The sequence below is a fragment of the Anas acuta genome, chromosome 1, assembly GCF_963932015.1.
Source record: "Anas acuta chromosome 1, bAnaAcu1.1, whole genome shotgun sequence".
Lineage (NCBI taxonomy): Eukaryota > Metazoa > Chordata > Aves > Anseriformes > Anatidae > Anas > Anas acuta.
The window spans coordinates 1,109,911-1,137,341 of NC_088979.1; the positions used below are offsets into that span (position 1 = coordinate 1,109,911).

The 27,431-nt window shown below is 52.8% G+C and overlaps 1 protein-coding gene across 3 annotated transcripts in view; it reads right to left on the minus strand.

The window, feature by feature from the left end:
- The window catches only part of CLPB (ClpB family mitochondrial disaggregase), a 61,475-nt gene that overhangs the window by 24,273 nt on the left and 9,771 nt on the right, over positions 1-27,431 (minus strand). For all 3 annotated transcript variants that reach the window (XM_068683900.1, XM_068683815.1, XM_068683995.1), the window contains exons 4-5: positions 17,626-17,729; positions 13,645-13,773 (exon numbers count right to left, since the gene is read on the minus strand). In XM_068683900.1, the coding sequence (XP_068540001.1) occupies positions 13,645-13,773; positions 17,626-17,729 (233 nt within the window). The remainder of the gene's footprint in view (positions 1-13,644; positions 13,774-17,625; positions 17,730-27,431) is intronic.

Sequence of the window (27,431 nt, forward strand, 5' to 3'; positions counted from 1 at the left end):
ACCAGCAGCAGGGCACGGAGCCCTGCCAGTGCCTGTGCCCAGCAGGGAGGGATGGCAGAGGGATGGGAGCTGCCAAAAAGCTGCCCGGGTGCTGCTGCGGGGTCCCCGCTCTGCAGGCAGCGTGGCAAACACCTCCCACCCCGCTGCACCTCGGGGTGATGCGGCCACCTCGGCACGCTCTGCTCCTAAAACCCATAAAAGCGAGCAGCAATCATAATATATGAAGGAGGAGAGAGGGTTGAGAGAGGGGAGATTAGCCACTCGCAGGCGCTGGCATCGGGGATCTATATTTGCTTACAGAATGAAAAATGTGCTCCATAAACATTCGACACAGAGTAATTTCTATTGCGAGCCTTGTCATTGCGAATAAAGGAGATGATGGAGACAGGTGAGATTGCACGGGGCCGGGGCCCTGCCACTCCGTGTCCCTGGCAGAGGCGAGGCAGAGCTCGCCCCCTCCCCAATCCTCCCGGTGCCCTCCGGTCCGGGGCTCTCCGAGCGGTGACATCCTCGAGGCGAGGCTGGCTTTCCTCTCAAATGAAGGCTGAGGTTTGCTCGGCTCTCCCCTTCTCCTGGATCTATCAATAATGGCTCTCCAATATTGGCCTAATCCCCCTGTTAATGGCTTTGACGACTTGACTAATTGCTGCAATAATTGATAGAACCCGAACTGGCGCGACTGGTCGATTGCCACCTCCAGTACCGGCAGCAATAAAATATGACGCCGCCATAAATAACCGTGTCACTTTGCCTGCTAATACAACGCCGAAACGGCCACCGCTTCCTCGCCGCCCCGGCCTGACCTCCCTCCTCGCCGCCCCCTCCCCGCTGCCCTCGCCCACCCCTGCGGCCGCCCACGGCCGGGGCTCCTCGGCCCCTCCGCGTGCGCCCAGCGGGCTCCGGCCTCGCCGGGCTTAATAGGAGGCAATCCGTCACCTCCCACCAGCTGTCTGGGGCTGGAGATGGACACCTGGGCGACACCTCGGGCTGTGCGAGGCGGTCTCCTCCTCCCCCGGCCCTCCTGCACCTCCCCGCTCGCATTAGCAGGCCCCGGCTTATCATATTTGATAAATAGCGCGCCGGCTCCCGCCCGGCACCCGCGCGGCGGCGCCTAGCTGGAGCAGCTGCGGAAGGTCACTCATTGGGGAAATATGTTGCTGTCAGCGGTATCGAACAAAGTTTAGTGGAGTGACAGGCCTCAATTTTTCAAATTTTATTAACTCCGTCCTCTTAACAATTTGTCTTGAATTCCTTCGGATTCCGGATAACTGTCAATAGAGCGCGGGACGCGCCGGGCGCGGGGACCCGTCCTTGCCGCGGTGGCACCGGGGGGAGCGGGGGGACCAGCAGCATCGGGTGGGATCCTCTGGGGGGAGGCAGTTTGGGACCCCACCGTGGTGCTGTTCTTGCTCCCTGTCCTCTGTCCTAGCTCCTTGTCCTCCATCCTTACTCCTTTTCCTCTCTCCTTGCTCCCCATCATCCATCCTTGCTCCTTGTCATCTATCCTTGCCCTCTGTCCTCCATCCTTGCTCCCCATCCTCTCTCCTTGCTCCTTGTCATCCATTCTTGCTCCCTGCCCTCTGTCCTAGCTCCTTTTCCTCTCTCCTTGCTTCCTATTCTCCATCCTTGCCCTCTGTCCTCCATCCTTCTCCCTGTCCTCCGTCCTAGCTCCTTTTCTTCTTTCCCTGCTTCCTATCCTACATCCTTGCTCCCCATCCTCCATCCTTGCTCCTTGTCATCCATCCTTGCTCCCTGTCCTCTCTCCTTGCTCCTTATCCTCCATCCTTGCTCCTTCTCCTCTCTTCCTTGCTTCCTATCCTCCATCCTTGCACTCTGTCCTCAGTCCTTGTTATTCGTCCTCTGTTCTTGCTCCCTGTCCTCCGTCCTTGCCCCCTGTCCTCAGCCCTTGCTCCGTGCCTTCCATCCTTGCTCCCTATCCCAGCTGGCCCATAATTAAGATTCTCACCCAGGGCCTGATCCTGCAGCCATCTCTCTGTGTCACTTTTCTAGTTCCTCTGGGGCACACAGCCCATCCTCGGCACAGTGTGAGCCACAGGAGGGATGGAAAATCCTCAGGGATCGCCTCTCACATCTGCCCGGGCTCAGCAAACATCCCCTCTGCACACCAGGAGCACCCCGCTCCCACGTGGCAATTCTCCTGGGGGAAAAACCAGGACGACCAACTGATGAAGGAAACTAAATCCCAGGAAAAAAAGACTGGAAATCCTCAAACCTAGAGTGGGCATGCTGCTGAGGGTGGGCACACGGAGATCCCCTCGAACCAGAGGGGCTCTGGGCAGCAGGCAGGCCCGGGGAGGGACTGCACAACCCCGGAGTGCTAAATGCAATTTGCCACCGCACTTACACCTCTCCACGGCCCCGTTTGAGCACCGAAATAGCCGGGGATTCACCAAGAGGAGGCAGCCCGCATCACCTGCTGGGGACTGCAGAATGTCATCAGCCGTCAGCTTTGACAAGGGATGACATTGTTATTGCTCCACGCGGCTAGTTAAGGTAATATAAAAGGACTTCTGTCCTCCCGAGTCTGCGCTGATTGGATTAGCATGATCACCCCCTTTTCCAGGAACGTAAACCTGTTTTGAAATCAATACGACACGCGTTTCACAAGCACCTTTTAACATACACTGTTAATAGGAAAGCTGCCACCACAGCCTGGGCTCCTGCCACCCTTTTTCTGGCCGATACCTCGGTGGATGGAAGGGACGTGTTACTGGGCAGCGCTCCACTCGCTGGCAGCCACCTTCAGCCCCTGCTACCAGGTCAAATGAATCTCCCCAGCTGCTTGAATTTCACCGTGAACGCACACAGCCCCAGGAACAGCCTCAGATCTCACCAAGGAAAGGCCAAGAACAAAATCTCCAAAGGTACTGGGTACGAGCGGACCTTCAGGCTTCGGTGCACATCCCTGCACATCTAGGCTTCTGCCTTCACCAGGTTGAAAAAGTTGTGCAAAGAAGTAAAGGGGAGGAAAAAGGGAAGTAGAAAAGAGTGAAAAATGAGTGGGAATTCTCAAGGAAGGACAGAAATCCCAGCAGCCTGCCCCCAGGTGTGAAACCCTTTCTCCAGGGACAGCAGTCGGACTCCGAAGCAATACGGCCAGGCCGGGGAGGGTGGGAGGAGAATCAACATGAGCCAGAAATGAAGAGATGCAGGACAGAAGTGATGCTAAAAACATCAATAAAAAACACGAATGGCTGCCGAGCTAGAAAGCAGAGAGCAAAAATCCTTGCAGCAATACAGGAGGGTGGCAAACCGCAGAATTTTGGATACAGATGGGATGGGCAGGGGCAGAACCCACACTGCAAGGCTGGATGAAGAGCAGGTCTGCTCAGGCAGACTGCATTTCGCTGGCTGAAGGGGTTAGAAACATAGCTGAGGACTGCGGATCCACCACGCTGAGCAGCTGGAATCGCTCGTCAGTGACTCATTAAAATGTGAGCAGTTATTATGTGATGATACCACAGGCACTGACTGCGAGGTACCAAACCTTTAGCAGATCCCCAAGGTGCCGTTGTGCCTCGCTGTGGTGATACCACCCGGTTCTGTTCAGCAGGATTTTCTGAATTCACTTCTACAGCTCCTCGAGTCCTGTGAAATGCCATCCTCGCCCCTGAATAACTCTTGCTGGCTTCCCAAGCGCAGGATGTTGCAGGATTTCTGCTTCTGTGACGCAGGATCAGCGCCACCAAAATGAGTGCTGGATAATGTGTGCCCCAGGAGGGCAGCAGGCACAGCCGGGAGCTCCTGGGATCAGCATCTGCTGCCCCTCCTTCCTCCTGCTGCTGGTCCAGCCTCTCCAAAATGTGTTTATCCAGCATCAATAGTTCATGCCCTACCTGTCCTGCCTAAAATCTCTCTCACCCTCTGACTGTTGCCCTGGGGCTGGCCTGGCTCATTTTGCTTTCGTTCAGCTCTCCTTGCTTCTCTGGCTGGGACTCACACCTCCTCAGAGCCTCCACTCCCCACGGGTCGGTAATTCCTCTCCCAGAGTGCAGAGCTCTGCATCTGCCTGCATTAAAATAAAAAACGCCTCGTGCCTTAACCAACCACGCTGGCAGCCCGTCCTCTTGAGGATTTGTTCTCACGAATTTACCCGGTTGCTCCCAGGACTGTGCGGTTTTTAATAAATTTTAACGCATCCACGAACAAACAAGGGGATGGTGCCTCAGCTGAGAGGCTGAGAAGGGGATGTAGGATGGAAAGGTTCGGATTTGGTTAAGAACTAGAGGTGTTTCTGGAGCAGGGAGAGCCCTACGTGGTGAGGAGATCCCTCTGCACCACAAACAGGATGAATTTCCTGAGGAGGAGCAGGTAAGAAACAGAAAGAAGATCCTCACTGAGGTGCAGCTGGGGCAGCGCTCCCAAACCTCGGGAACCAGACCAAGAAAAGGAGTGTCTGCTTCCACACAGACAGCAGCAAAGTCCAAATCCAGGCTGTGCATGCTTTAGAGGAGCCTGGAAATAGCAGGCAGGAACATGACGTCAGGACAGCTGAGCGCTAGTGAATTGTACTGCAGTGAAGGACCAAGTCCCGTGGGTGGAGCACTGCTGTTACGTATTAAAGAAAGGCTGGAGACAAATAAATATGTACAGAAAGGAGCTGATTGTACTTGCCAGTGACACGGAAATTGTGCAGAATGAAACGTCCTGGCTGAGCAGGGGAAGCACAGTAGCAGGATTACTCTTCTGAGGGACCGGAGGATGGGGCATGCTAAGAAAAAAACACAGAGACTGCAAGGCAGAAAGCACGATAGGAATAAATAGATAAATGGGTACGAACCAGGGACCAGGAGGTGCTTCCCAAAGCCCAAGAGCTCATGAGACAGGAAATCTGAGCTCAGCCTTGGATGGAGCAAAAGGTTTGCTTTTCCCAAACCCCGGCTCCCATGCAGCACGCTGCAGCAGGACACTGCCTCCTGCTTAACTTCCTAATAAGCAAACTCCTGCAAGGAATCCATTGCCCGGGAGTTTTGCTCCAAAAACATCATGCTATTTGTTAAAAAGTCTTTAAATGGGAAAATTTATGATCTTAAAAAGGAACCGCCCTTCAGTGAAATGAGGAAATCAGAGCAGAGCCTTTGCTCTAGGAAGCTAAACGCAAAGGTACACCAATGCAGGACAAAAAGGATTTAAAAGAAGCCCTTGCTTCAGGAATAAAACAAAAAAAAAACAAACTCTTTTTAACTGTATCAGGAACTGGACGGCAGCCAGAGATTGTGAGCTTCAATAGCTGATCAAGATGTGACCCGAGGGCTCAAAGGTTTTATGAAGAAATGTCCAAAGGCTGCTTTGCAGAAGTGTTACCCCCGCGTGCCCCCACACCCAGCCCCAGATCCCACTGCCACCTCTGCTGGTGGCTGTGGGACCTGAGCGGTGCCCGAGAGCCTCGGAGCTCCTCAGCCAGGCAGCAGGCTGCTCCAAGAAGACTCCTGAGAGATAAATAATGATTTAACCACTGAAAACAAAGCACACGAGCGAAGGAGAGCCAGTGGTTGGTGTCCTCAGGGAAAGGAGGCTGGCTGGGGGCACCCAGGGGATTCGTGCTGGTGCCTGTGGGGTCAGCACCTGCGAATTGCCAGGAAAGAGGGCTAACACTGACATGATGACCACCAAAAACAATCTGATCAGAGCCTCCTGACACACAGCGATGAGCTGGCGAGTGAAACCCAACTCGTCTCATAGATGTAAAGCAGTGCCCAGAGGGAAAAATCAGTCGGCATCGCGCACACGCAGTGACAGGCACGGAGCCACCTTCCAGCAGGAAAGCAGGCATCAGAACCTGGCGTTGCCATGATCAGGTCTGTGAAACATTAACTTTCTGCTGCATCGAGGTGAGAATTGCTTCAGGAAGGAGAAAAAACAGACTGGGAAGTGTCCTGGTGCTGCTAGCAACCTGGTTGGTTTCTCCTATGCACCGTTGCCATCCGTGGCTCCCTGTGTGCTCCCACCCTCGCCCCACATCTCCCAAACCTCAGCCCACGTCGCAGCCTGGAGGTGCCCTGGTGTCCTTGGTGGGTGAGACGAGGCTACACACGATGCAGCACCGCACGCCGCGGCAGCTCCCAGGGTACAGAAGGCAGAATGCTGCTTGAAATTCACATCAAACCCTCTGCAACGACTCCATCTCCTTCAGGCTGCTCGGTGCTGTGACGAAGGCTAGTGCCTGCGTGGACTCCTGCCCAGAGATTTTCACTCCGGTATGAAATGCCAGAATTCAGCAGGATGACCGCATCACAGCATGGTGGATGTTGGAGGGCATCTGGAGGACGTCTGGGCCAAGCCCTGCTGAAGCAAGGGCAACCAGAGCGGCTTAAATCTGCTTTTGGTGACCCCGGTGGAACTCAGCAGAGCTGTGCCCAGCGCTCAGGTACAACCTGGGCAGAACCGACCCCCCAGCAGTAACGGCACAGGACTGGATTTCTCTTGGAATGCATAAAACAGATGCATGGCAAATGGGAAAGTTGCAACAGAAAGAGAAAAAAATAAATTAATGTGTCTTCAACACAAACGTGTTGTTTTGGATTTCCTTTCTTACTGGTATCTCACTGGACGGTGCTTGTGCTTAGCATTTAAGCACGGTGGGGTACCCGATCCCCCCTCCACACACTCCTAGCCTGAAGTAAAGCACACCCAGCCCGCAGCAAAATTTGTGCAAGCACGGAAAGCAAACCCAGGTGTCTCCTTCCCAGTGCCACAACCCATCTGTGCACACGGGGATGTCCCCTCCTGCAGCTCCGCGGGCCAGGGCGGCTGGCAGAGGACGTGCGCAGTGCTTTGGGTACCTCCAGATGCAGACCTCAGGATAAGGACGAAGCCAGGGAGCCAAGTTTGCAAGTTTGGCACTCTGAGCACAAAATCTGACACACCTGAGGTAAAAAAGGCATGCAGAATGGTAGCTGAATCTGATCTCAAAACCGTTTTCAACTTTCCTGGGGATTTAAATCCAGAGTGCTCTCAGCCTTCTCCAGCAATGCCCAGGAAGGAGCAGGGTATCGAAGGGCTCAGACAATTTGGACTCTGAAGTTTGGGCTAAGAAAAACCTCTATCCTTGGTGATCCCTTTTAAAACCAGCTGCCCTACCTGCTCCTTTCCATCCTCCCTTGTTCTGATCAATGTTTTCTGCCTACTTGGTGCCTGGGTGTGAGAACAATCCTCCCTAAATTGTCTGTGAGGTAACAGGGTGGGAAACCAAAGGATCCTCACCTCTCCATACGTCTACACGTGTGCAGAGCCATTAAGTTCCCGACAAACATTATGTCACCGCGGAGTTTTGTACCCAGAAACACTCAGGGAGGGATCTGTTTGCTCCCCTGCCCTGTGGGGAAACTATTCTTAAGCACTCCGACACGGACATAAATGTGCCTGCACTCATCCCCTTATTGCTCTCGCCACGGTGGGATGTTAGAAGCTTCAGGGCCGTGCTATGATTGGTTTTTAAATCCCAGTCTCACAGGATTTTAATTACTGGTCTGGCGCGGCTGGGAGTGGAACTTGCTGCCGTCGGATGGAGGGGGTCGATACGCCGGCCCAGAACATATTGAGCCACGGTGCTCGCAGACTCTATTGCACTATTTAATCATCTTTTGCAAAATTTACAGTGCAACAGAAGGAATCAATACGGAATTTATCACATTCCCTTGTAAATATGAGCACGGAGAGGGAGGGAGGGAGGCTTTCAGGCACTCCTGCACAGCAGCTGGCCTGGGCTGGCTGCGTTGGGGCAGCGCCTTCATTGTGCGAGCCAAACCTGCAACCAGGACGGATCCTGGGGGGGCTCCGGGCAAGGGGCTCTCCAAAACACCCATCCCAATGCCCCGCTGCCACCTCTGGCTAGGGGAGGGCTTGGTGTCCTCTGGGGAACCCGCAGGAGCTCAGAGGACTCGGCAGGCCAGGTAGCAGAGGCAGAGCCGGCAGTGATCGAGTTAAAGGGTGAGGCAGGAAAAGCTGCCAAGGTAGCTCTAAAAAATATGATTTTGAAGGGAAGCAGCTCGTGTTGGAAGTGTTCAAGCACACCAACTACTGCTGCAGGCTCTTCTGGGCCCTGGCGCAGCGCTTTGCACCCTGAGCAATCTCTGTGGCTGAACAGAACCAAGCAAAGCACAAATTGTCACTGGGTTTAAATTCAGCTGTACCTGAACCTTGGCTGGAAGTTTTTGGGGCTCCATCTATTAGAAAAGTGTCAGCGTAACGGATCTCTGCCAGCTTGGCTTCCTCAGCTCATTTAGTCACCCTGGATTTCTCTTGCTGATGCTGGTGACCCCACTGAGTGCAAAGAACTGGACGACCCCACGCAGGGTTTGGGTTTCCCCTCCTCCTTGCTGCCCTGTCCTGGCCGTGGGGATGTGGGGCTGCAGCTGCCTGGTGATGTCCTTCACCCTCTCGCTGCAGGAACAGAGCCTTTCCCTCGAGGAAAAGCTGCAAACACCTTTGGATCTAAGGCACATCATGCAGAGTTCCAGCACAGGAAAGCCAGCTCGAACCACAACCTGAATTCTCCTGGTAATACCACAAACAATTTCACTTTCTGATGCCAGAAGAACACCCCTTGCCATGCCAGCTCGGTAATTCACTCACCTATCGTTCATCCTGCTTACAACAGGATGCAATTAGTTGCAATTAGTGTATCTCACAGGTGAGCATGGAGCATTACCAACAAATGTCCTGTGCTAAATTCACTGCCAAATGGAGTTCTGAAGCCTGGGTCATTGCAGCTGCAGCTAAAATGTTTTCATAAACGTGCATTCTTTCTTTCTGCTCCTCCCTGTCCCCTCTCCTTTAATTACAGCTGTGTGCAGAGCTGAGTGGATCCCTCACAGAGCTGACCAGATCACTCACAGAGCTGACCAGATCACTCACCCTTGACAAGGCAGCATGGATCGACTCGAGCACGAGTCTGGTGGCAGCCACAGCAGCAGAGGCTGGACGAGGTGAGCCTGGAGATCTCTTCCAACCTCGATGGTTCTGGGATTCTCTGACCTGGCCTCAGCCTCCCTGCACTGCTGAGAGGTCTCTGAGTGTCGGTTCCCTGAGATACTCAAAGCCCAACCAAACGCAGAGCTGCTCCAGTGATGCTGCTTCAAGCAGTGGGCTGGATTTAGGTGACCTCCAGGGATGCTCCTCGGTGCTTTTATGGCTCTGTGATCCTACAGCACCGCGGTGCCCTGATAGGAAACAGGACTCTCCTCCTAGCACCCTCGTTGTCCCTCCTTCCACGCCACGATGCCTGTCCACACCAGGGCTGACACCCTGGCCATCAGCTGCACGATATCACAACAGAGAGCTTGATGCATGGGCTGGGCCAGGCACCCTTTAAAACAAAAGCAAGGAGATTGGGCTTGGTTTAACCAGGGAGAGACCACTCAAGAGTTGTACAGGGCCAAATGGTTCCTGGTGAACTTCTTCAGGCTCCTACAAGCCTCCTTCTGCTCCGTTCCCCTAGCTAGGCTCAGCCCCTCACAGCCTCACCGTTCCCATGCCAGGTTTCAGACTGCTACAATCCTTTAAACCTTAATTCTTCCTCCCACGTTGCCCTAATGAAGTGGTCCCAGGTACTTGCTCCGAAAAACTGCTGCTGCCCTTGTGCTGGAGGGCAAGCAGCTGGTAGCCACCAGCAAGGCTTGGTTTGACTACTGGTGAGAGCCCGGGGCTATGAGGGTGGGAAGAGAGCCACTGGGCTTGCAGGCACTGGGTGGGGGCCAAAGGCACCGAGATTCCCCCAAAACTCTGTGCTCTCAGGTGAATCTGAACAGCGCCTGCCTGGGCAACTGGGGCTACCTGCATTTTGGCAAGAGGTTCTGGAGCAGAATCGGACTCAGAAGGCTGACAGAGGAAGGCTGAGCTCTGTGGCAGGAGGCTGAACCTTTTAACGGGGGCTGTTTCGTGCAGCAGGTTTAAACGGTGACATTCTCAAAGCTCCCTCTCCAACCAAGACGCCTCCATCCCCACGGAGCTGCAGACCCTGCCTTCCTTCCTCGGCGGCGCACACAAAGCCCCCCGGCATCGATCGTGCCTGGAGCAGCAACGGGTGCAGGCGGTAGAAGCGAGCTCCCACCCCACTCCTCCACAGAAACGCTGATCTTTATGGTGTCAGCTCAGGTCAGGAGCCTGTGAAATGTCACCAGCAACTGCCCCGAAGGACAACAGAGCAGCGACTTCGTCTCGCGGTCTGCTGGGCACACACATGCTGACCACAAGGGGATAAGGTCCTGGAGGGGTCAAGTGAGTCGCTGAATAGGCCACAAAAGGCCAGGGAGGTGGGGCGAGGGGGAGGCACACGGGGGGCTTCCCTTAAAAAACGGTGCCGCACAACGGGGTGGTTGTTTCAGCACAGAGGGGCCTGGGCAGTTAATGGCTTTGGCCCCGAGGGCAGGGCACCAAGCGAAGGAAGTGTTGGGGAGAGTAAATGGCCACTTAGTAAAAAAGGCAGGTGTAGGGAAGTGTAAAGGAGGGAGCGAGGGGAGCCTGTTCCATGTCAGCAAACAGGAAACGTCCTCCTCTCAGATGTCAATGGCAGAGCGCTGGGGGAAATTATCTTCACAAAGGGCCGGCGGCAGGCACGCTGTGCAAGGTGCTCCATCTCCACGCCGAGACCTTCGGCCTCGCAGCCCCGCATTCAGCGCGGATTACACGAGCCAAAAGCTTTGTCACTGCCCAAAGTGGGGAGGAGGGGAGCACCCCGAGCCAGAGCAATGAGATCCCGGTGTCACGCCACGCGCCCGTCCTGAAATCGCCCTTCTGCCTGCGGGACACACTGAAAGGAGAGGGGAAAGGGGCTGCTGCAGCACCGCCAGCCCCCAGGAATTCACCTGGTGAGAGGGGACACGGCTGTGATTAAATCATCACAAGTCGTTGGCATAACTGTGAGGGTAAATGGAAGCTGTGCACGGACAGGCAAAGGCAGGTTAATGTGAAGAACACGACAAATTTAGCCTCGGATCCTACAAGGACTTCAGTGTGGTCTGGCACATTGTGCACCGAGCGGAGAATTGTGTCTGTGGACTGCTCATCCCTGTGTCCGAGCACTGGGGCACGCCTGTGTCTGTGCAAGATGCTGGTTTGCACTTGGAAATGCACTCTTAGCATGGAGTCTGTGTCTCTGTCTTGAGTCTGTGTCCAGGAGGATCTCCACGGGGCTGGGTTGGGTACAGAATGCGGATGAGGATCTCAAACCTTCGTGCTACAACTGGCTAAATTCAGCATTTCACTCTGATTTTATATTCAGTCCCTTCTTGAACTCCAACAACCACAATCCTGCAGATTGTTGTGTGTTTTTTTTTCTGAGATCCAAGCAAGTTCTTCCGAGCTGAGACACTGCCGGGAACAAAGACCCCTCTGTGAGCGCCGAGCAGCAGAAGAGGTCATTGATGGAGAGGACAGTGGCTCCAGCAAACAGAACCAGCTTTCACCCCAAAAGCACTGCCCTCTCTATCAAAAGAGGCCCGCACACGGCAGCAGCACTCCGACAGCTGAGCAGGGGACAGATGGACATGAGCAGGACTTGCTGCTTGCTCTTATTTATCCACGATGGCTTACGCTCCTCAGTGCTAACCTCACTTCTTTGCACCCGTATTTCATGGAGACTTTGAAAAGCAGAAAGAACACCCAGGTATTTTGGGAAAAACTCTTCACCAGCCCTTCCCTGTGATGGTACGAGGTGGTGGCTGCCAGCCCAGGCTCAAGAGGCTGACGATGAGCTCTCAGCCTCCCGCTGGCAGCTCTGCCATCGTCTTCTCTGACCACTGTGGCCACCACACTCACATCCCCGCTGCTGCGAAGCGCTGTGCCAGCTTCACAGAGGACTGCTCCTCCTGTCCTGAGTCTATGCCTGCATTTGAGGTGTTTCCAGAGAGAACAGAGCCCTGCTGAAATCCACAGCCTCTCACCTCCGAGCCACTCCCCAGCCCCATGAGCCCCAGGCTCGCCCTGCTGCCAGGACAAGCCATTTGGCCACGCTGCCTCCTTCCTAGCACCCCAGATCCTTCTTTGCCTGCTGCGTTCACCACCACGGCACCAGAGCAGCTGGCGGCTTTTTGAGCTCCCTTCTCTGCAAGCAAACCTCAAGAACCTGGGTTAAACCAATTTGCAGCAGGTTTTCTTTCCGTGCCTCTTTTCCGAGGGTTAATTCATGGCCAAGAAATAGGGGGGTGGCATCCAGAGAGAAATCCTGACCCAGAGTTAAGCGTGGAATTCAGTGGCTCTGAATTTCTGACTTTCACTCTTATTTTTCTATTTGTGAATGATAACGAGCGTACATATAGATGAGTATCGAGGCTCAGTGTTCCTACACTGATTCTTCATCTCTTCTGGGAATGTTTACTTTCCACGGATGATACTTTCCATTATCTTTTTAGCTTTTTTTAGCTCATTTCTGGCGGAATGAGCCTTATGTGGACACGTCACACATTTATCTGCCTGCCTGCTTCCCGAGAATTCACCCCCGAACCCCTGAGACGCCCACACCGCAGAGATCACGGCATTCCTAAAATGTTTGTGAGATCAGCATCGGGCTGCAGAGACGCTAGGGAGTCTCTCCACTGCAGGGACAGGCTGACAGCACGCAGCCCTCATGCAAGCACACGCTTGAGGGCAGGCACAGCGCTGCTGCTTGCTGCTCAAGGGTGCCCTAGGTGCCTCCACGGGGAGGAGAGGAGCTGAAATTGTTGTAGGACGAATGGCAGGGATGAAGGACATAAATCTGGAGGCAAGCAGAACTCACTAGCTCCGTGGTCTGCAGAACAAGGTGCACTATGGGCAGATGCAGCTTTTACCAGCACCGTGCACACCCCAGTACACATTCGGCACACTCTGGGTCTGGACGGCAGAGGAACAAAGAAGCAAATGTCATCCTGGTAAAGATCATCAGGAGGGTAAATATAAAAAACTGTTGTCATGGCAGCACATCTCTGTTAGCTAAAAGCATCTTCTTCTTTTCCTCTGCTTTTGCTGATGAGCTTTTTCCCCATGAGGCCAGTCCAGCACTGCCCAGAGAGGCTGTGCCACGTCCATGGAGGTCCCCAGCACCCGGCTGGTGTGGCTTCACAGCTCTGAACTGGGGCTTTGACCTGCCGTGGTTCCTTCCAGCCTGAACTACCCTATAACCCATGAATTTCCCTCTCTTTGCATCTGTATCTAGAGTCATGAGTACGTAAGAGAGAGCAGTAAGGCAGGATTCATGAGAAGGACTCTGTGCTCTAACAGGGAGGACCAACAACTGCTCGGGTTAATTTCTGCAGATTCTGCACCGCTAAACCCAAACCACCAGTCCCCGTGCCACTCGATGTGGGTGCTGGTCCCCATCCAGAGCCCTGCTGCCCACAGAGCAGATATCCCAGTAAAACAGGCACAGGACGGGTACAGAGGGGGTATGATGGATGGGTAGAGGGCACATTGCAAAAGGAGAAATGTTCCAAATACCAAGCAGAGAGAGCAGTGGGTGTGTTTCCATTGGAAGAAAAGGAAGACTCGGTGATTAAGACGAGGACACCCACAAGAAAAAAAAAAGCTGGAGATGACTAAGAACACAGAGACTAAAAGATAATGAAATTAAAGCAAACAGTGAATCATATCTAGCCCTGAACACGGAGGGGTGTGCGTCTTGTCTAGGCCTGGCATCCTGCAGCTCACCTCCATCCAGCAGCAGCTTGACCGTCAGGTAGTCGTCGGCGAGCACGGCGTAGTGCAGGGCCGTGCAGCCCCTGAAGCTGGCTCTGACGTTCAGGCGGTTGTTGAATTCGTCCTCCCGGGTCACAAGGACTGCAGGGGAAGAAGGAGGAGAGAGACAAAGTGAAGGACTGTTTGAAAACACGCCTGGATCACCCGCCGAGGAGCTGGTAAGGGCCCAAAGGCTTTTTCCAGGAGACAATCGGGACCCCCGTGGGGGTTTCTGGTGGCTGTTACCCACTGCACGGAGCAGCAGCCCTGAGGACAACCCGGGGATCTACACGGCCTGGTCGCTGCCTTCCCACTCCCCTCAAGAAAGCCAGAGAGAAAACCCCAGCGTTGTCCCAAACCCGGCCCCTCTGCACCTTCTGTGCCTTCAGGTGAAATCAGGACTCAGCACAAAGCAGCACGCAGAGACTCTGCCTTTTATTTCCCTTCTCCTTTGAGAAGGGCCAGAGAAGGAACCGCTCGGTGCTTCCCCTGCACCACCCTCCTCCCCCTGCAGCCCGCAGCTCTTCAAGGCCAGGAGCACCCAACCCCAAAACCCACCAAAACCAAGAGAAGGGAGACAGAGAGGCCGAGAGACGACAGAGCTACAGGTCCTGGAGGGAGCAATCAGCTGGCAGTGCCCCGGGGGTGCCCTCCAAGTCCTGCTGTGCTCCCCTTGTCACACAGCTCACCTCCACCAGGAGCTGCCTCCTGCACTCCACGCTTCCCAGAAATACCAAGAAGCAGGCATCCAAAAGCAGGAACCCTTCTAAAAATGCTTCTTTTGCTCACTGACAAGTAAGATGGGTTAAAGTGCCAGAGCTTGATCCTTGCTCCTGCCCACTGGCTTGCTGTCTTTGGCCAGGTACTGAAGCTGTCAGCTCGTTGGGACCTGGAGTTTTTATTCTGTTTGTTCAGCCCCCGGTGCAGTGGGCTGCCTGAGGTGTGTTCCCAGGCCCTGCCGGGCTGGGAATGATTCATAACAATACATTTTACAACTCATTAGAAAGCCTGGAATCCCCTGCGCAAATGCAATTACACCGAGCCCTGGCAGGTTTTGTGAAGTCAGACCTAGGAACTGCGACGTCTCTTTGAACAGAAGCTGATTAATTACGTGTTTTTCCTCCCTTTGAGCCCTGTTGTACCGAATGCCAGTGCACAAGGACACCCTGCAACAGGGAGAGACCAACCATTTGTGCTGGCAGGATGAGAGAACTGGGACAAGGCTCTCCAAGGGCTGGGGGGTGAGACAGGCACACCGACACACTAATTCCTTCACACCAGGGCAACACCAAAGCAGAATTCGGGCTGGGAAGTTGAAGGATTGGGGAAATATGTTAAATCAAGCCGAGGTACAGTGGCAGAGGCCAGCAGAGTGGCCGAGCTGTCACCAGGCAGGCAGAGGGCCCCTGCAAGCGCATCACTTCTGGCTACGTGCGGGTCCAGCCCGTCCCTGGGTGCAGACCACGCATCTGCATCTCGTTTTAGGGACTGAAGGAAACGCCAACGCCAGCCTGCTGATTAGCACAAGGGGACTTCCAGGCACAGAGGCACCTTCACGTCACTCCCGAGAGCGTTCAGCACAGCAGACAGAAGCCTCATCTCGAGTCTGGCCAGGATGGAGAGGCAAAGCCACCAAAAAGCTTAAATATTCCTCGGTACAATCAAGAGCCCCCAGCAAATGCCATCCCCATGCCTCGGGAGTGAAGATCCATCTCCCATGAGCAGCTCAGGGCTGTGGGCTTTGACAACTAAACCTGAAGAAGCCCACATTCAGGGAGTTTGGGTGCTCTGGGCACTACTGCTCTGTACCAGCCAGGCAAACAGACACAGCCCGTGGATGTCCTGCAGCCTCCACGCTCCCTCCGGAGAACTCCTGACAGGCTGCCAAAAGATTTGCTAAGTTTGGTACAGAAAGCACCGCAATGAATGCCTGCTGCTGCTCTAGCCCAGCATCCCCGCTAATGAACCGCAGTACCTCCAGGAAGATCAATTAATGCCCTGGCTCCTTTCCTTTCCTGGGTCTTTTCTCCAAGCGGACCGGGCGAGTATGTATATTTATTTATTTGTCGTCATTTCCTACCCAGGGAGGAGCAGGATAATGAACTGCGTGCGTCAGGGAAGATGAATCTGAGATACTAGGGAGCAGTGCAGTAAAGAGATTAAAGTGTTATTATTGTTGGTTTTTTTCCCCCATGGTCCGTTGTGACAGCTCGGCCGTCATCTGTAAAAAATGTCTCAGAGAGAGATAATCATCGGAAACTCAATAAAGCGTCAGGGGAAGCCTCGTCGACCATCAATCACTGGGTGCCTGGAAATTTTCAGCCCTCTGTCTCCCTTCCTGCCATCCATATAAATGTCTGTAATATATTTTGTGCAGTGTTTGTGGAGCATACCCTCTCGATTTGGATGTTTTTATGAAAAAATATTTATACACGAAATATGTAAATGGGTAAAAGAAAAATATAAAAAACAAAGGCAGTTTCTCTCTCTCTCCCTCTCTTTTTTAAAATGCAACAGAATTTATTCTTTTTAATAAAACATGTCAAGCAAAGAATTAATGCAACTTCTTACTGAGTGGCCTTATCTTTTCTTCACCCCAAAAATATATAACATTAGAGAGGGATGAATGCAGACAAAAACAATTAACTTTATTGGCTGATATACTTTGTCTTAAATAAAGTCTGTGTACATGCATTATGTATTGGCATTCCATTGTTCATTTTTTAATGTTGTTTCATACATTTTGCATTCACTGCTACAGCAATCTGATAGATGTGTGTCCTCCCTTCCATCAAGGAGCAGGTCTATTGCACGGGTGGGTTACGGTGAGGGATGAGAGCGGAGAGCTTTTAAAAATAAAATAACGCCCTGTCAAAACTGTCCCCTCGCTGATTCATCTTCTTAACTCAACCCGGGTTTTATGAAGGGTTCAAATATTCAAATATTACGCCTTCATTAGACTTTTCTGAGAGCTTTCAGCTCTTAGCAGCGAGGCAAAAAGCTCAGAGGGATGGACGGATGCTGTCACCGTGCGATTTTGGCTCTGCAAACTACACGGGGCAAACACACGCCCTGGAGAACCGAGGGGGTGGCTTCCCCAAATTTCCTCCTGACAGTGTTTCCCTTCGAGGCAGAAGGTGAAGCACACAAGCTGCAGTCAGGCTGGAGACTCCAGGCCCTGAGGAGTCCCAGCGCGGGCTGAGCTCTGGCAAGGTGGCCAGAGGCGACCTGGAGATGCTGCACGTGAGAACTGACATGCCATGTTTGCCAACCCAGGGCTCACGGTGGGTCAGCTCAGCTTTTGGGTGGGGAAAATGCCTCCAGAACCAGGAGGGTAGCAGCTGGTGGCATGTTAGCGGGGTCCAGTCTGCCTCAGCTTCCCAGCAACAGGCATAATGTCAGGGTGAGACTGGAACTTGGGACGTGGGCCAGGAAAAATCGTAACGAGATCAAATAAGAGCAGGGAAAAAGTCCTTGGTTTAGTCTGAAGACTGAAGGGATGAGTCTAAAGGCAAGGGAGGAAAGCCAGCAGTAACACCTGGCCAAAAACCAGCCAGAGTACTTGCAAACAGGTCAGCATCATTCAGCTTTCTGTCGGTTGGACAAGTCTTCCTTCATTTTATGTCTGGTTGTAAGACAGAAACCTAAGCCTGCTAGTGGAATACGCTGCCCTTCCCCGGGCAGTGGGATGGTGTTCCTACCTACAGCCTCGTATCATGTTCTGGCTGTACATAAAAAAGTTATCCCTAGGACACCGAGGAATTGCTTTTCGTGAGCAGCTACATACTGTTTTCCCTCACCTGCAGACATACACCCACACACAGCACCAGTAACTCTGCATTTAAATAGAAGCTGGGAAAAAAAAAAAGAGGTCAAATTTCCATTTCAAAGACCGAAACTGAAATTTTGGGACCTCAAAGGCAAACACAGGTAGCTGAACAGGAACAGTATTACCTTCTAAAGAATGGAGGCCTTTTTCCTTGGCAGTCTCGTACACGCTGTTGAATTCATCTCCGAGGTTTGGGTCTGCATTAGCTGCGAGCAGGATCTTCACCATGCTGGTACAAATCACAGGAAAAGGAAAGCAGAGGCACAGTGAGTGATCAGAATGAGTGATCAGAATCCATCAGGCCCTGAGAAAGGGCTCAGAAAGCCATCCTCAAACATTCCCAGCTAGCGGCGGGAAGTTAAACCAACGTCTATTATTGAATATTTCAACAAATAAAATAACACCAGCATATCCTGAAAACAACGAGATGTGGGAGGCACTTGTAGGGCCACATGCAGTGAGAAATGCAGCCCTGTAACTTTGTTAGTCTGGGTCAGTGGTGGAAACTGCTCACAGCCACAGCAGCCACAGTCAGAGCCAGAGCTTGGCTACAAAGTGGGTTCTTATAAAACTCTTCAAGGCACGGGAAGTAAAACTAGCTCGTGGTTTTACTTTTGGAGGCAATTTTGCTTTTACTTTTTTACTTTTGGAGGCGATCATGACAGTACAATCTCCATTACTAAAGGTGCCATCCTACAGTACAAGCATATGGCATTTCGGTATGAAGCACGACAAGGTGAGGGTCTGGAAGGCTCCTAGTCACACCCAAGGTCTCTGCTCTATAATTTATAGCTCTCATTTGAGTGGTCCCTCCATACCTGGAGAGCTGATGGAAGCCACTCTTAATCAGGCAGCCCTTGCACCCACGCTGGATGTCACACACAGCCAGTCCTTGCTTTCTTCTGCCCTCCCAAGAGGAAGCACCAAACTCAGAACTCAAAACCAGATTTCAACTGCATTACTTATACGGGGTTCTGGAAGAAAAGCATTCAACTCCTGCGTGAGGTTCAGTCAACCCTCTGAGCACCAGACAATTTGTACGAGATCACTGCTGAAGACAGCCTGATCACCTGCAACCCAGCCAGGACTTCTGAAAGAGATTTCATCTCTGAATTGGTAGAAAACTCCCAATTACTGCACCCTGCAGTGCCTGGTGGAGAGGCAGATCCTCCTAGGGCAGCACGGCAACACAGGCAGCACATCCCCTACTCCAACTGCCCTGTGCTGGAGCTGAGGTTTAGGGTCCCCAGACCTGGAAGGTTACCAACACGCTACGACAGATCAGCATGACACTTTAGGGTGGATATTAGGAAGAACTTCTTCACCAAAAGGGTTGTGAGGCATTGGAACGGGCTGCCCAGGGTTCAGTCACCATCCCTGCAGGTCTTTAAAAGACGTTTAGGGGTAGAGCTAAGTGATCTGGGTTAGTGGAGGACTGGTTAGGGTTAGGTCAGAGGTTGGGCTGGGTGATCTTGGAGGGCTCTTCCCACCCAGATGGTTCTGGGATTTTGGGATTCTGAGACACACAGGCCGGGGAGCTTGGTGTGGAAGTCCTCCGCGTCTGCTTCTGAACCCAGAATCATCAGGCAAAAATTAGATTTCCCACCACCTCCGAAAGCAGCTTGAAGCCAGTTAATTTTTAATTTATTTTTTTTTCCAGGGTTCAAGCTTGCCATGACAACTAGACAGCACGGCGTTAGCGAGCATCCATCAGCGGTGCCATGGCTCAGGGGCTGACAGTGGCTCTGTGCCCCGCGCAGCGCAGCCTGACTGACAGGGATCTGCAGGCTGCCTCTTGTCAGCTCACATTTACAATTGAACTTAAGCTTCTCTCCCGTCTATCCCATAAATGCATTAGCGGAATAAAAGGTGGTTATTCTCTGAACAGAGGCACTGCGACGCTCCTCACCGTGCACAAAGTTACTTCTGGGGAATAAAGCGGCACGCTGGAAGCCAGGAGACCCTCCTGGCACGCACCTCTGGGATCACCCCGAGTTCCTTTACATTCATACATCAGCAACGTCCTTACTTCCAAAATATTTCGGCTGAGATGCGCTACATCTTGATCTTCAAACGGTGATTGTTCAGCGCAGCCCAGCAGGGCCCCGCGGAGCCGCTCGCCCAGCCCCATGAAGATTTTCTCAAATACTTTGAATGTTGCGCCCATGATCAGGTTAGACACCCGACTGGCAGGTACCTGCTGGCACTGAGGGGAGGTCATCTCCCCTACTTTTGGGTATCAGCAGCAGAGGACAGGAAGCCTTGGGTACGAGATGTGCTTCTGTGTGAGATCTGCTTGTCCCCTGCCAGCTGGATCTCTCCAGAGTGACTTCTCTTCCCATTCATTCAGCAGTTTTGCTCTTGGTGCAAGCATCACTGTGTGAGACAACTCTCTTCAGCATAATCCCAGCTAGACAGAACTTTTTTGTCTCATCCTCAGTCCTCTCAGAACAATTTCAACAACAAATCTCCCCCCCCGTGTTCACAAAAGCCATGTCTCTGCTACTGTGCTCCCAAAGGCCATCCCAGTGAGGACACCTGATGTGGGAGCACTTTCTTCACACACATGATAAGGCTGTAGGTCCCTCAGGACCACCTTAGGAGCATCAGAAAGGCACGGGGAACAAAACTCATCCTACAAGTCCTTCAGCACCTCTCACAAGGGCTTTTCAGCACACACAGCTGCCCAGGCTCTTCCACCCCTGGTCACTCTGTAAGTCCTCAGAGATCCTTGATCCTGTTCTTGGTGCCAGGCTGTGTACGAGGTGTGTATGAGGTGTGCCATTTGTCCACAGCTCCAAAGCAGGAGAAATGACGGTGCCACAGACAGGGCTTCTACCTGGAGGAGCTCACTGATCTGTGCACAGACCCAGTGCTGGATTGCTCTGGAGACATCCTGCAACTCCAGTACCAGTGCTGCTCAGCCCAGTAAGTGCTGCGAGAGAAGCGCATCGGAGATCTTGAAGATGCAATCCCTGTGGGAAGCAGGAGGTACAAGGATGGAAAACCGTGGGGCAGGCACTGCCCTGTTCCCCCGTGGTTTCTTTGTTGAGGACCTAGGGATGGACAATTAAATAGTGAGTGGCCTTAGGTGCAACAGGAGCAGAGGACTCAGGTGGGAGCCCAGCTGCCGAGCAGCACGCTATCGTGAGTGCAATCTGCCTCAGGTAAAGCCTTGGATTGCTCAGCCCCAGCAGCTGACTTACTGTGAAGCCCTCGCATCCAGCACAGCACCTCTGGGGGAGCTTCAGCTGCAGAAAGCCGCTCTGATCCTTCAAGTCCTTCGCAGCACAGGTTCTGATACGGACACACCTCCCTCCTCGGACCCAGGCCTCACGGCTGTCACCACCGAAGAGATCCCTCCACTGCCATTTTAGCTGACAGGCTATGATGTGTTTTAAGGTCGCTGCCTCTTCTTCATTTGAAGAGAAACGATCCCAAGTCCCAGTGCAGGGCTTTAATCCACAACCTCGCAGCCCAGGGGTGAGAAACGGGTACCAAATGAGTCAGAGGAAAACACACAATGCCTTGTAATTTCCTTGGTAGCTTCATCTGTCTTCCTGTCCTGTTCTTAGTGCCTACCTCGAGATGAATAGTTCTTCCCAGGCACTTCATCAGCTATCACCTCCATGTGCTTCTGGTGGCTCTCAGGAAGCCCTTTCCTCTCCATTCGGAGCGTACACCTTCAGCATTGCCCCCTGGACAACAACCTTTCAGGAGAAGTTTAGCAGAGTACCACGTGTGCCAGCTGCCAGGCAGCCTGAATGTGCAGGCAGGAGGTTACGGTGTCTGCACTGCCCGGCTCTCTCCGTTAATGACCCTTTTCACCATTTCCCCCCCATCTATAAAGCAGAGATAAGGAACATTTCCTTAGCTCTTAAGACTGCTGGGAGGCTCGAGTTTAATAAGCACTGATAGGATCTCTTACTGGCAAAATTTGGTGTTCCAAAACCCCGGCCCCTGATGGCAGCTCCTTTTTTTTCAGGCTCTGGGATCCTGTAAACAGGAAGGGAAAGGGACTCGCTGGCCCGATAACACCGTGCTGTACATCCAGCCTCTCTGTCCAACCATCTTTCAATCTAACCTCCTGCTTTTGGGACGTGTCGTCCCCTCCGGGCACTTCTGCAGCAGCCAGCCGTTCCTGGAATCACAACTATTGATCGTACCCATCCAATTTGCAGGTAATGGGACATTCAAGCAAATTAGCCTTTAGGAAAGGTAACAGCAGAATCAAAATGCAGAGCGACCGCACTCATCGGTGTAAAGCGTGTGGATTGGAATAAGCAAAGGACTTAGAGAAATCAGATGGCACTAACAAAGCACGGTCCAGCAATCTAGTCTCTGGTTAGAAATCCCAGTTAAATCTGGTTAAAAAATCCCAGTTTTCCAGGGGGAAGAGGTGTAGATGCTTCCCGGGTCAAAAGGCAGCTCCGGGGATTAATTACGGAAGCTCTCTGAAGCTCTGTGAGGCTCTGGTCAAAATGCTATGGAAGGCATCAAGGCAGCTCTCTCCTCTGTAGCTCAGTTACTGGGTATTAATAAAGGGGTGGGTGCTCACTGGAGGAGTCCCTGGTCAATATTCCTCCCGTTTCGTTTCTCTTGGCACAGGTTTTGGGGCAGAAAACTCTCACCAGATACCCAGAGAGGGACACAGCCTGGAGCTGGCCTAGGCCCCTCCATAACTCACCTGTGCTCAACAGCCTCAACGAGCCGAGTTTTAATTTGCTGATCAAGTTTTCATTCGATTAGAGGCAGGGCCTATTCATCAGCGTGAATACAAATCCGCGCTGACCCTGCTGATGACTCAGAGGGCAGCGCTGAGCTGAAGTTCGCTGGGCAGCTCGATCGATCGGAGAAAGTGCTTTCTGCTTTTAATGGCCGGCCCAACATATTGTTAAATAAATAAATACATCCATACAATGCAGGGAGGGGGGGGGGAGAAATCAATGACGAGGTGGCTGGACGTGGCTGGGGCTGCGTCAGGAGAGGCGCAGCGCCCGGACCAAGCCGCCGGCAGCTGGGGTTGGTGAAGCACGAAGCCCGGTGATCCCCATGACCGTGAGTTAGCAGCACAATGCAAAAACCTTGATGTGTTTTGATATCCGGCTGCCCCGAGCTCTGGTGGGAGCCCCAGACAAAGAAGACCCCATTGCTCCACCACAATGCCTCGGTTTACAGGAGCAAGCCCCCAAAATGCAGCATCCTCAGCAGAAAACCTCGTGTCACTCCTCAGCTCCTTGACATCCGACACGTGCACTTCTGAAGGCATCCAGGTATCTTGCCAGCTCTGCTGCAGACAGCTCTGAAACAGTCGCCTGAAGTGAAAGGAGTGAAAAAAATCCCAGAGAACAGATGTATGTAGCTAATATAGGTGACAAGGCTGCGGCAGTTCATCACGTCAGTGCCTATAGACAAGGAGCAGCTCCGATCGGTCAGCCCTCGCTGCAAGCCTTGGAACGCACCCACCAGAATATTGCCATGCACGATGTGCTGTTATTACCAAAATAAAACATCTGCACAGCACCTTCTACGCAGCCCAGGTACGTGTGGAAGAGGCACACGTCCCAGCCTTCAAGAGCCACAGCAGCGCAGAGGGGGAGCCTCTCCCCAGCTCCTCTCTGTGCGGAGAGGTGGAGGAGGGAAGGGGCCAGGCACTGCTGGGTCTGGTTCCTTGTGAGAGCCTCTGCTCCACAGCTCTGTTGTCTACAGAGAAAGATGGGGAAGGAAAAGGATTGCTGAGGCCCAGAGGAGTCACTTGTCTTTGGCAGGAAGGTGTTGAGAAGGAAAAAGATCCAGACCTGAAGATGGAATCATAAGGAGAAAAGGGGGGGGGAAGAAGCCAAAGCTGCAGAAGGGAAATAGAGAAAAGGAGAGGATGTTGGAACAGCGAAGGGAGGAACCAGAGGGCAAAGCCCCTGATGAAACAGGAAGATGTACAGCTGGGAGGCGAAGGCAGGAGCTCACACTGAACTGGATGAAGAAGCAAGACGCACTGCAAAGCACGGGGAAGGAATGATTCAGCAGCACAGAGCTCTGAGGCCGGCCCTTGCTGCTTTCTGAGAGCACAAAGGGGTCTGGACTGAACAACACCCATGGGAAAGGGAGCTGGGGACGAGCTTCCGACAGAAAACATCTGTTTAACTAAAGAAACTGCTCTTTAGGTGGAGCTGGGCTCTGTTCCTGTCCCTCCTCCTGCTTTCCCTGCACTCACTGGGGGCATCTTGATAAGATCTCTGCACAGCTGCTGGAGGCACTTAGTGCAAGACTGAAGGGCTCCCAGTGTAAAACAAGACGGGGATGTGAGAAAGGGCGCAGGAAGATGGACAGAAGCCCTGCAGTTATATTAGCAAAGAGGAAAAGGGGAAGCTGGAAAGATGAGGACTTGTGTGCTTACCCTGAGGAAACACACCCAGCCTCCCCCAAAGCAGGCAGCTCTGCCTCACTCCCACCCAGAGCTGCAGCTGGTCCCAGCAAACACCCCCTGGGGCAGAGACCTTGCTGGGACAGAGGCAGCCGCGGCAAAAGTCGTTTTCTGTTCTCTCTCCGGGCTGTAAAATGTGGGAACTGCTGCAGAGAAACCCGTCACCTCGCCGTGCAGGGCCTGGGCCACTGGCCTGCTGAGGTACTCGCTGCTTCGTTTGGTTTTATTCATGAGAGCTGATTTTAACGAAGGCACAAAACCCACAAAGCTCGCAGCAAGCGTTTAATTAAAGCTTAATTACTATAAATATGGTAGATGTGCAAAGCTAGCAGGTACGGCCAAGGGAAGAAGGCCCCTAGCAGCGTTTTTCACATCGGCCATAAATCCTCCCTTTTAACACGGACGTCTTTCCAGGAGAATTAAGAAACCATTTTAAAACAGGGCTTGAGGTTCGGAAGAACGGGCTCACACAGATACTGAAGAAGAAACAGGCCAGGAGCCACTCCAAAAGGAAAATGTACATGAAAAGTAAGTGTGTGTGTTTGTGTGTGTGCACAGCCACCCACCTGGGTTACTCCTCAGGGCTGTCAGACCCTGCAGAATGCGTGAGGTGACACTTACCCGTCCCTATGTTTGGACTAAAACCAGCATCAGCGCATCCTTAGCTATGCTAAAGCTCCCCCAGCAACAGGAATTGGAGCAGAAACCCTCCTTTGCCTGTGTAAACGTGCTGACAGCTGATCTGTCTCTATCTCAACCCGGTTACAAGCTGTCTCACCACAGAGCAGAGGGGTTTGGAGCGGGACCCCCACTCACTTATAAAAATCAACCCTCAAAGTCGATCTATCCCTGCCTCAGGAAAGGTCTGGAAGAAGGAAACGCGCTTATTAGGAGAACAAAAAAGGAACAAAACTCATTCTACAATGCTTTTATATCATCTACGTTGTTTTACATCATCTAGATTATCCCAGCTAAATTTACATCACCCAACAGCAAAATCAGGCGCCACGCCGCAGCAATTAGCAGCCTCCCTTCATTTCTGTAATTGGCATCTCAGCAACGGCTGGGGGCTTGAACTCTGCCTGGCACCGTGCGCGGTGGCCCTGGGAATCTGCAGTGCAAGAGAGAGCCCCAGCAGCACACAAAGACACGCACAGCATTTAAAGGCCAGGAGAAGAGAAATAACTCCCCCGAGCCACCCAGCAGAGACCGAGTGGATCCCAGACGTCGTGGCAGCCCAGTCCCTCTCCTGCAGATCACACAACCTGTTCTTCTCGAAGAAATGTCCACGTTTTCTACAAAAAGTGCTGCTGAGGCTGACCCAAGTCCACGCACAGCCCCTGCCCTGCCCCAGGCAGCAGAGCAAAGTGCCCAGTTCTGGGGCTAGGAGCCAGCACTCTGCTCCTTCCCAGCTACACACCCTCAAAACTGATCAGTAGAAACACAAACCTCAAGTGGGAACACACCAGGATCGCTGCTCAGTGCCTCAGGATGTTTCGGACACGGGAAATTTTCAAGAGGAGGAGAACGATCAGTGTTTTCGTTGAAAAAAAAGAAAATACAGACCCCAAAGATCCCTGCTGGCACCTGGGATTTCATCTTGTAGCTGAGGGCAGCTGACAGGAATCATCAATGCAGCGCCTCTGAAATTCGATTAAACATATGGACTGTAGCTGTCTAATTGGAAGAGTGAGGGCTGCGAAAATTGGGAAACATTACAAAGCTAAAGGACAGGTCACGGAAATCTCCAGCAGCACAGCAGAGACTCCAAGCCATAGTTCCACTTTGAAAAACGACTTGGGAGAGACAGCAATTTGGGGCTGAAGGCTTCCTTTCTCTTAGTGGTTCTAACACAAAAACACTCATTTCAGCTACCAGCGCCACGGCCCCCTGAAGCCAGGCTGGGTGACTCGCTCAGGTAGCGAAAACATTAAAAAAAGAAGTGTTGGCAGAGCGCATTTAAGCAAAATTGAATGACCTTGTGCTTCTCCCAAGCTAAAGGTGCAGACCCTGGCTCAGCGGCTGCATCTGGGCCACCTCCGAGCCACCGCTGACCGCTCCTCTGACGTGAGAGCCAGAGACCCAGCTCAGCCCCAGAGGCTGACTGAGGAGCTGAGAACCTAAATCCTCACAATTTGTAATGCAGCTGCTGTGGCTGGGCAGAGCCAAAAATCCTGCATCCTCCTGCAGAGTGCAGTGAGCTGCATTCAGCCCAGTCCCCAAAGTGTATAAAGGGACTGTGAGAGATCCCGAGCAGCAGCAGGCGCTGCGTTTGGAAGGGAAAAGCCAAGTGTGTACAATTCTGCGGGCAAACCTACACCGTTGAGTCAAAGCCAGCAGCTCCCCACGCCCGGCTCTCCCCGCTCCCACACCCGGCCCAAAAATACGTCTGGCATCGCCCCAGTGGTAGCAACAGAGCTGTTACACCAGGAGTAAGCTTGGCGGGCTGGCACCAATGTTTGTCTCCGTGAAGTGCCTAATTACTCTTCTGGTATATTGTCAGAGACACGTCCTACCAGGCTTCAGATACTCCAGGACTCCTAATTTTCAATTCAAGTCAATGTTTGTCCAAAACGTGGGGAAAACAAACACAATTCAGGCACCACGGCCAGCGCTGCCTTCCTGCCAGCTCCCCAGCACGATGCCCTGCTGGTGCTGTGCCTGCAGCGAGGGACCCGCCTGGGTGCCGCGCGCCCGGCCCTGCCTCGACGTTTCCATTAGCATTTCTACCTGATTTTAGGCAATTACTGTACCGTGAACGGCCTTTCTCCCCGTCTCCTCTGAGCCTTTGCAACTCGGGAAGCCCTGTTCTGGTCCACCGCTCACTTGGAATGGTCAACAGCCGTCACACTCCATTGCTGACCATTGTCCTGCGGCAGAGGTGGGAGGCTCCGAAGCGCGGCCCTCCGCGGCCGGGCAAACAACGGGGCCCGTTGCTGCTCGGACATCAAAGTTAAACAAACAGTCCCCGTCCCCCGCCTCTGTGCCCGTCTTAAGGAGCTCCCCGAGGAGGTCACGACTTCCAGCTTGTCATAGCACACATCAAAGTTTGCACCACACACGAACTCGGCACACGGATCCGAATCGTGTCGCCCGAGAGCGGATATTCGGCCTTTGTGCCCCGCTTTAATCCTGTGTTTTCCCAAGTCATTAGGCTTTTTTGCTTATGAACTTGTGACTAAGTAAAGCATCCCCGAGAGGTTGTAACATCAAAGCTCATTCTCCCGTCTGTCCCACGTTTTCGAAAATTGGATTTCTCTTTCTCTTTTTTTTTTTTCTTTAAATAAAAAAAAAAAAAAAACTAATTGAATTTAGTTGTAGACTGAATATATTTAGGAGTGCCTTTAAAAGGTTACAAGAAGCCACAGCGATCATCATGGGAACTCAGGAGGGAGGGCACGGCGTTCGGCCTTTTTGCTTCATAAAGGCCTAGCATGAAAGACCCGGCAAAGGCCCCACAAGCCAGGAGGGACGCGGCTGCTCTGACGGGAGCTATTTGAGGCCCTGGCG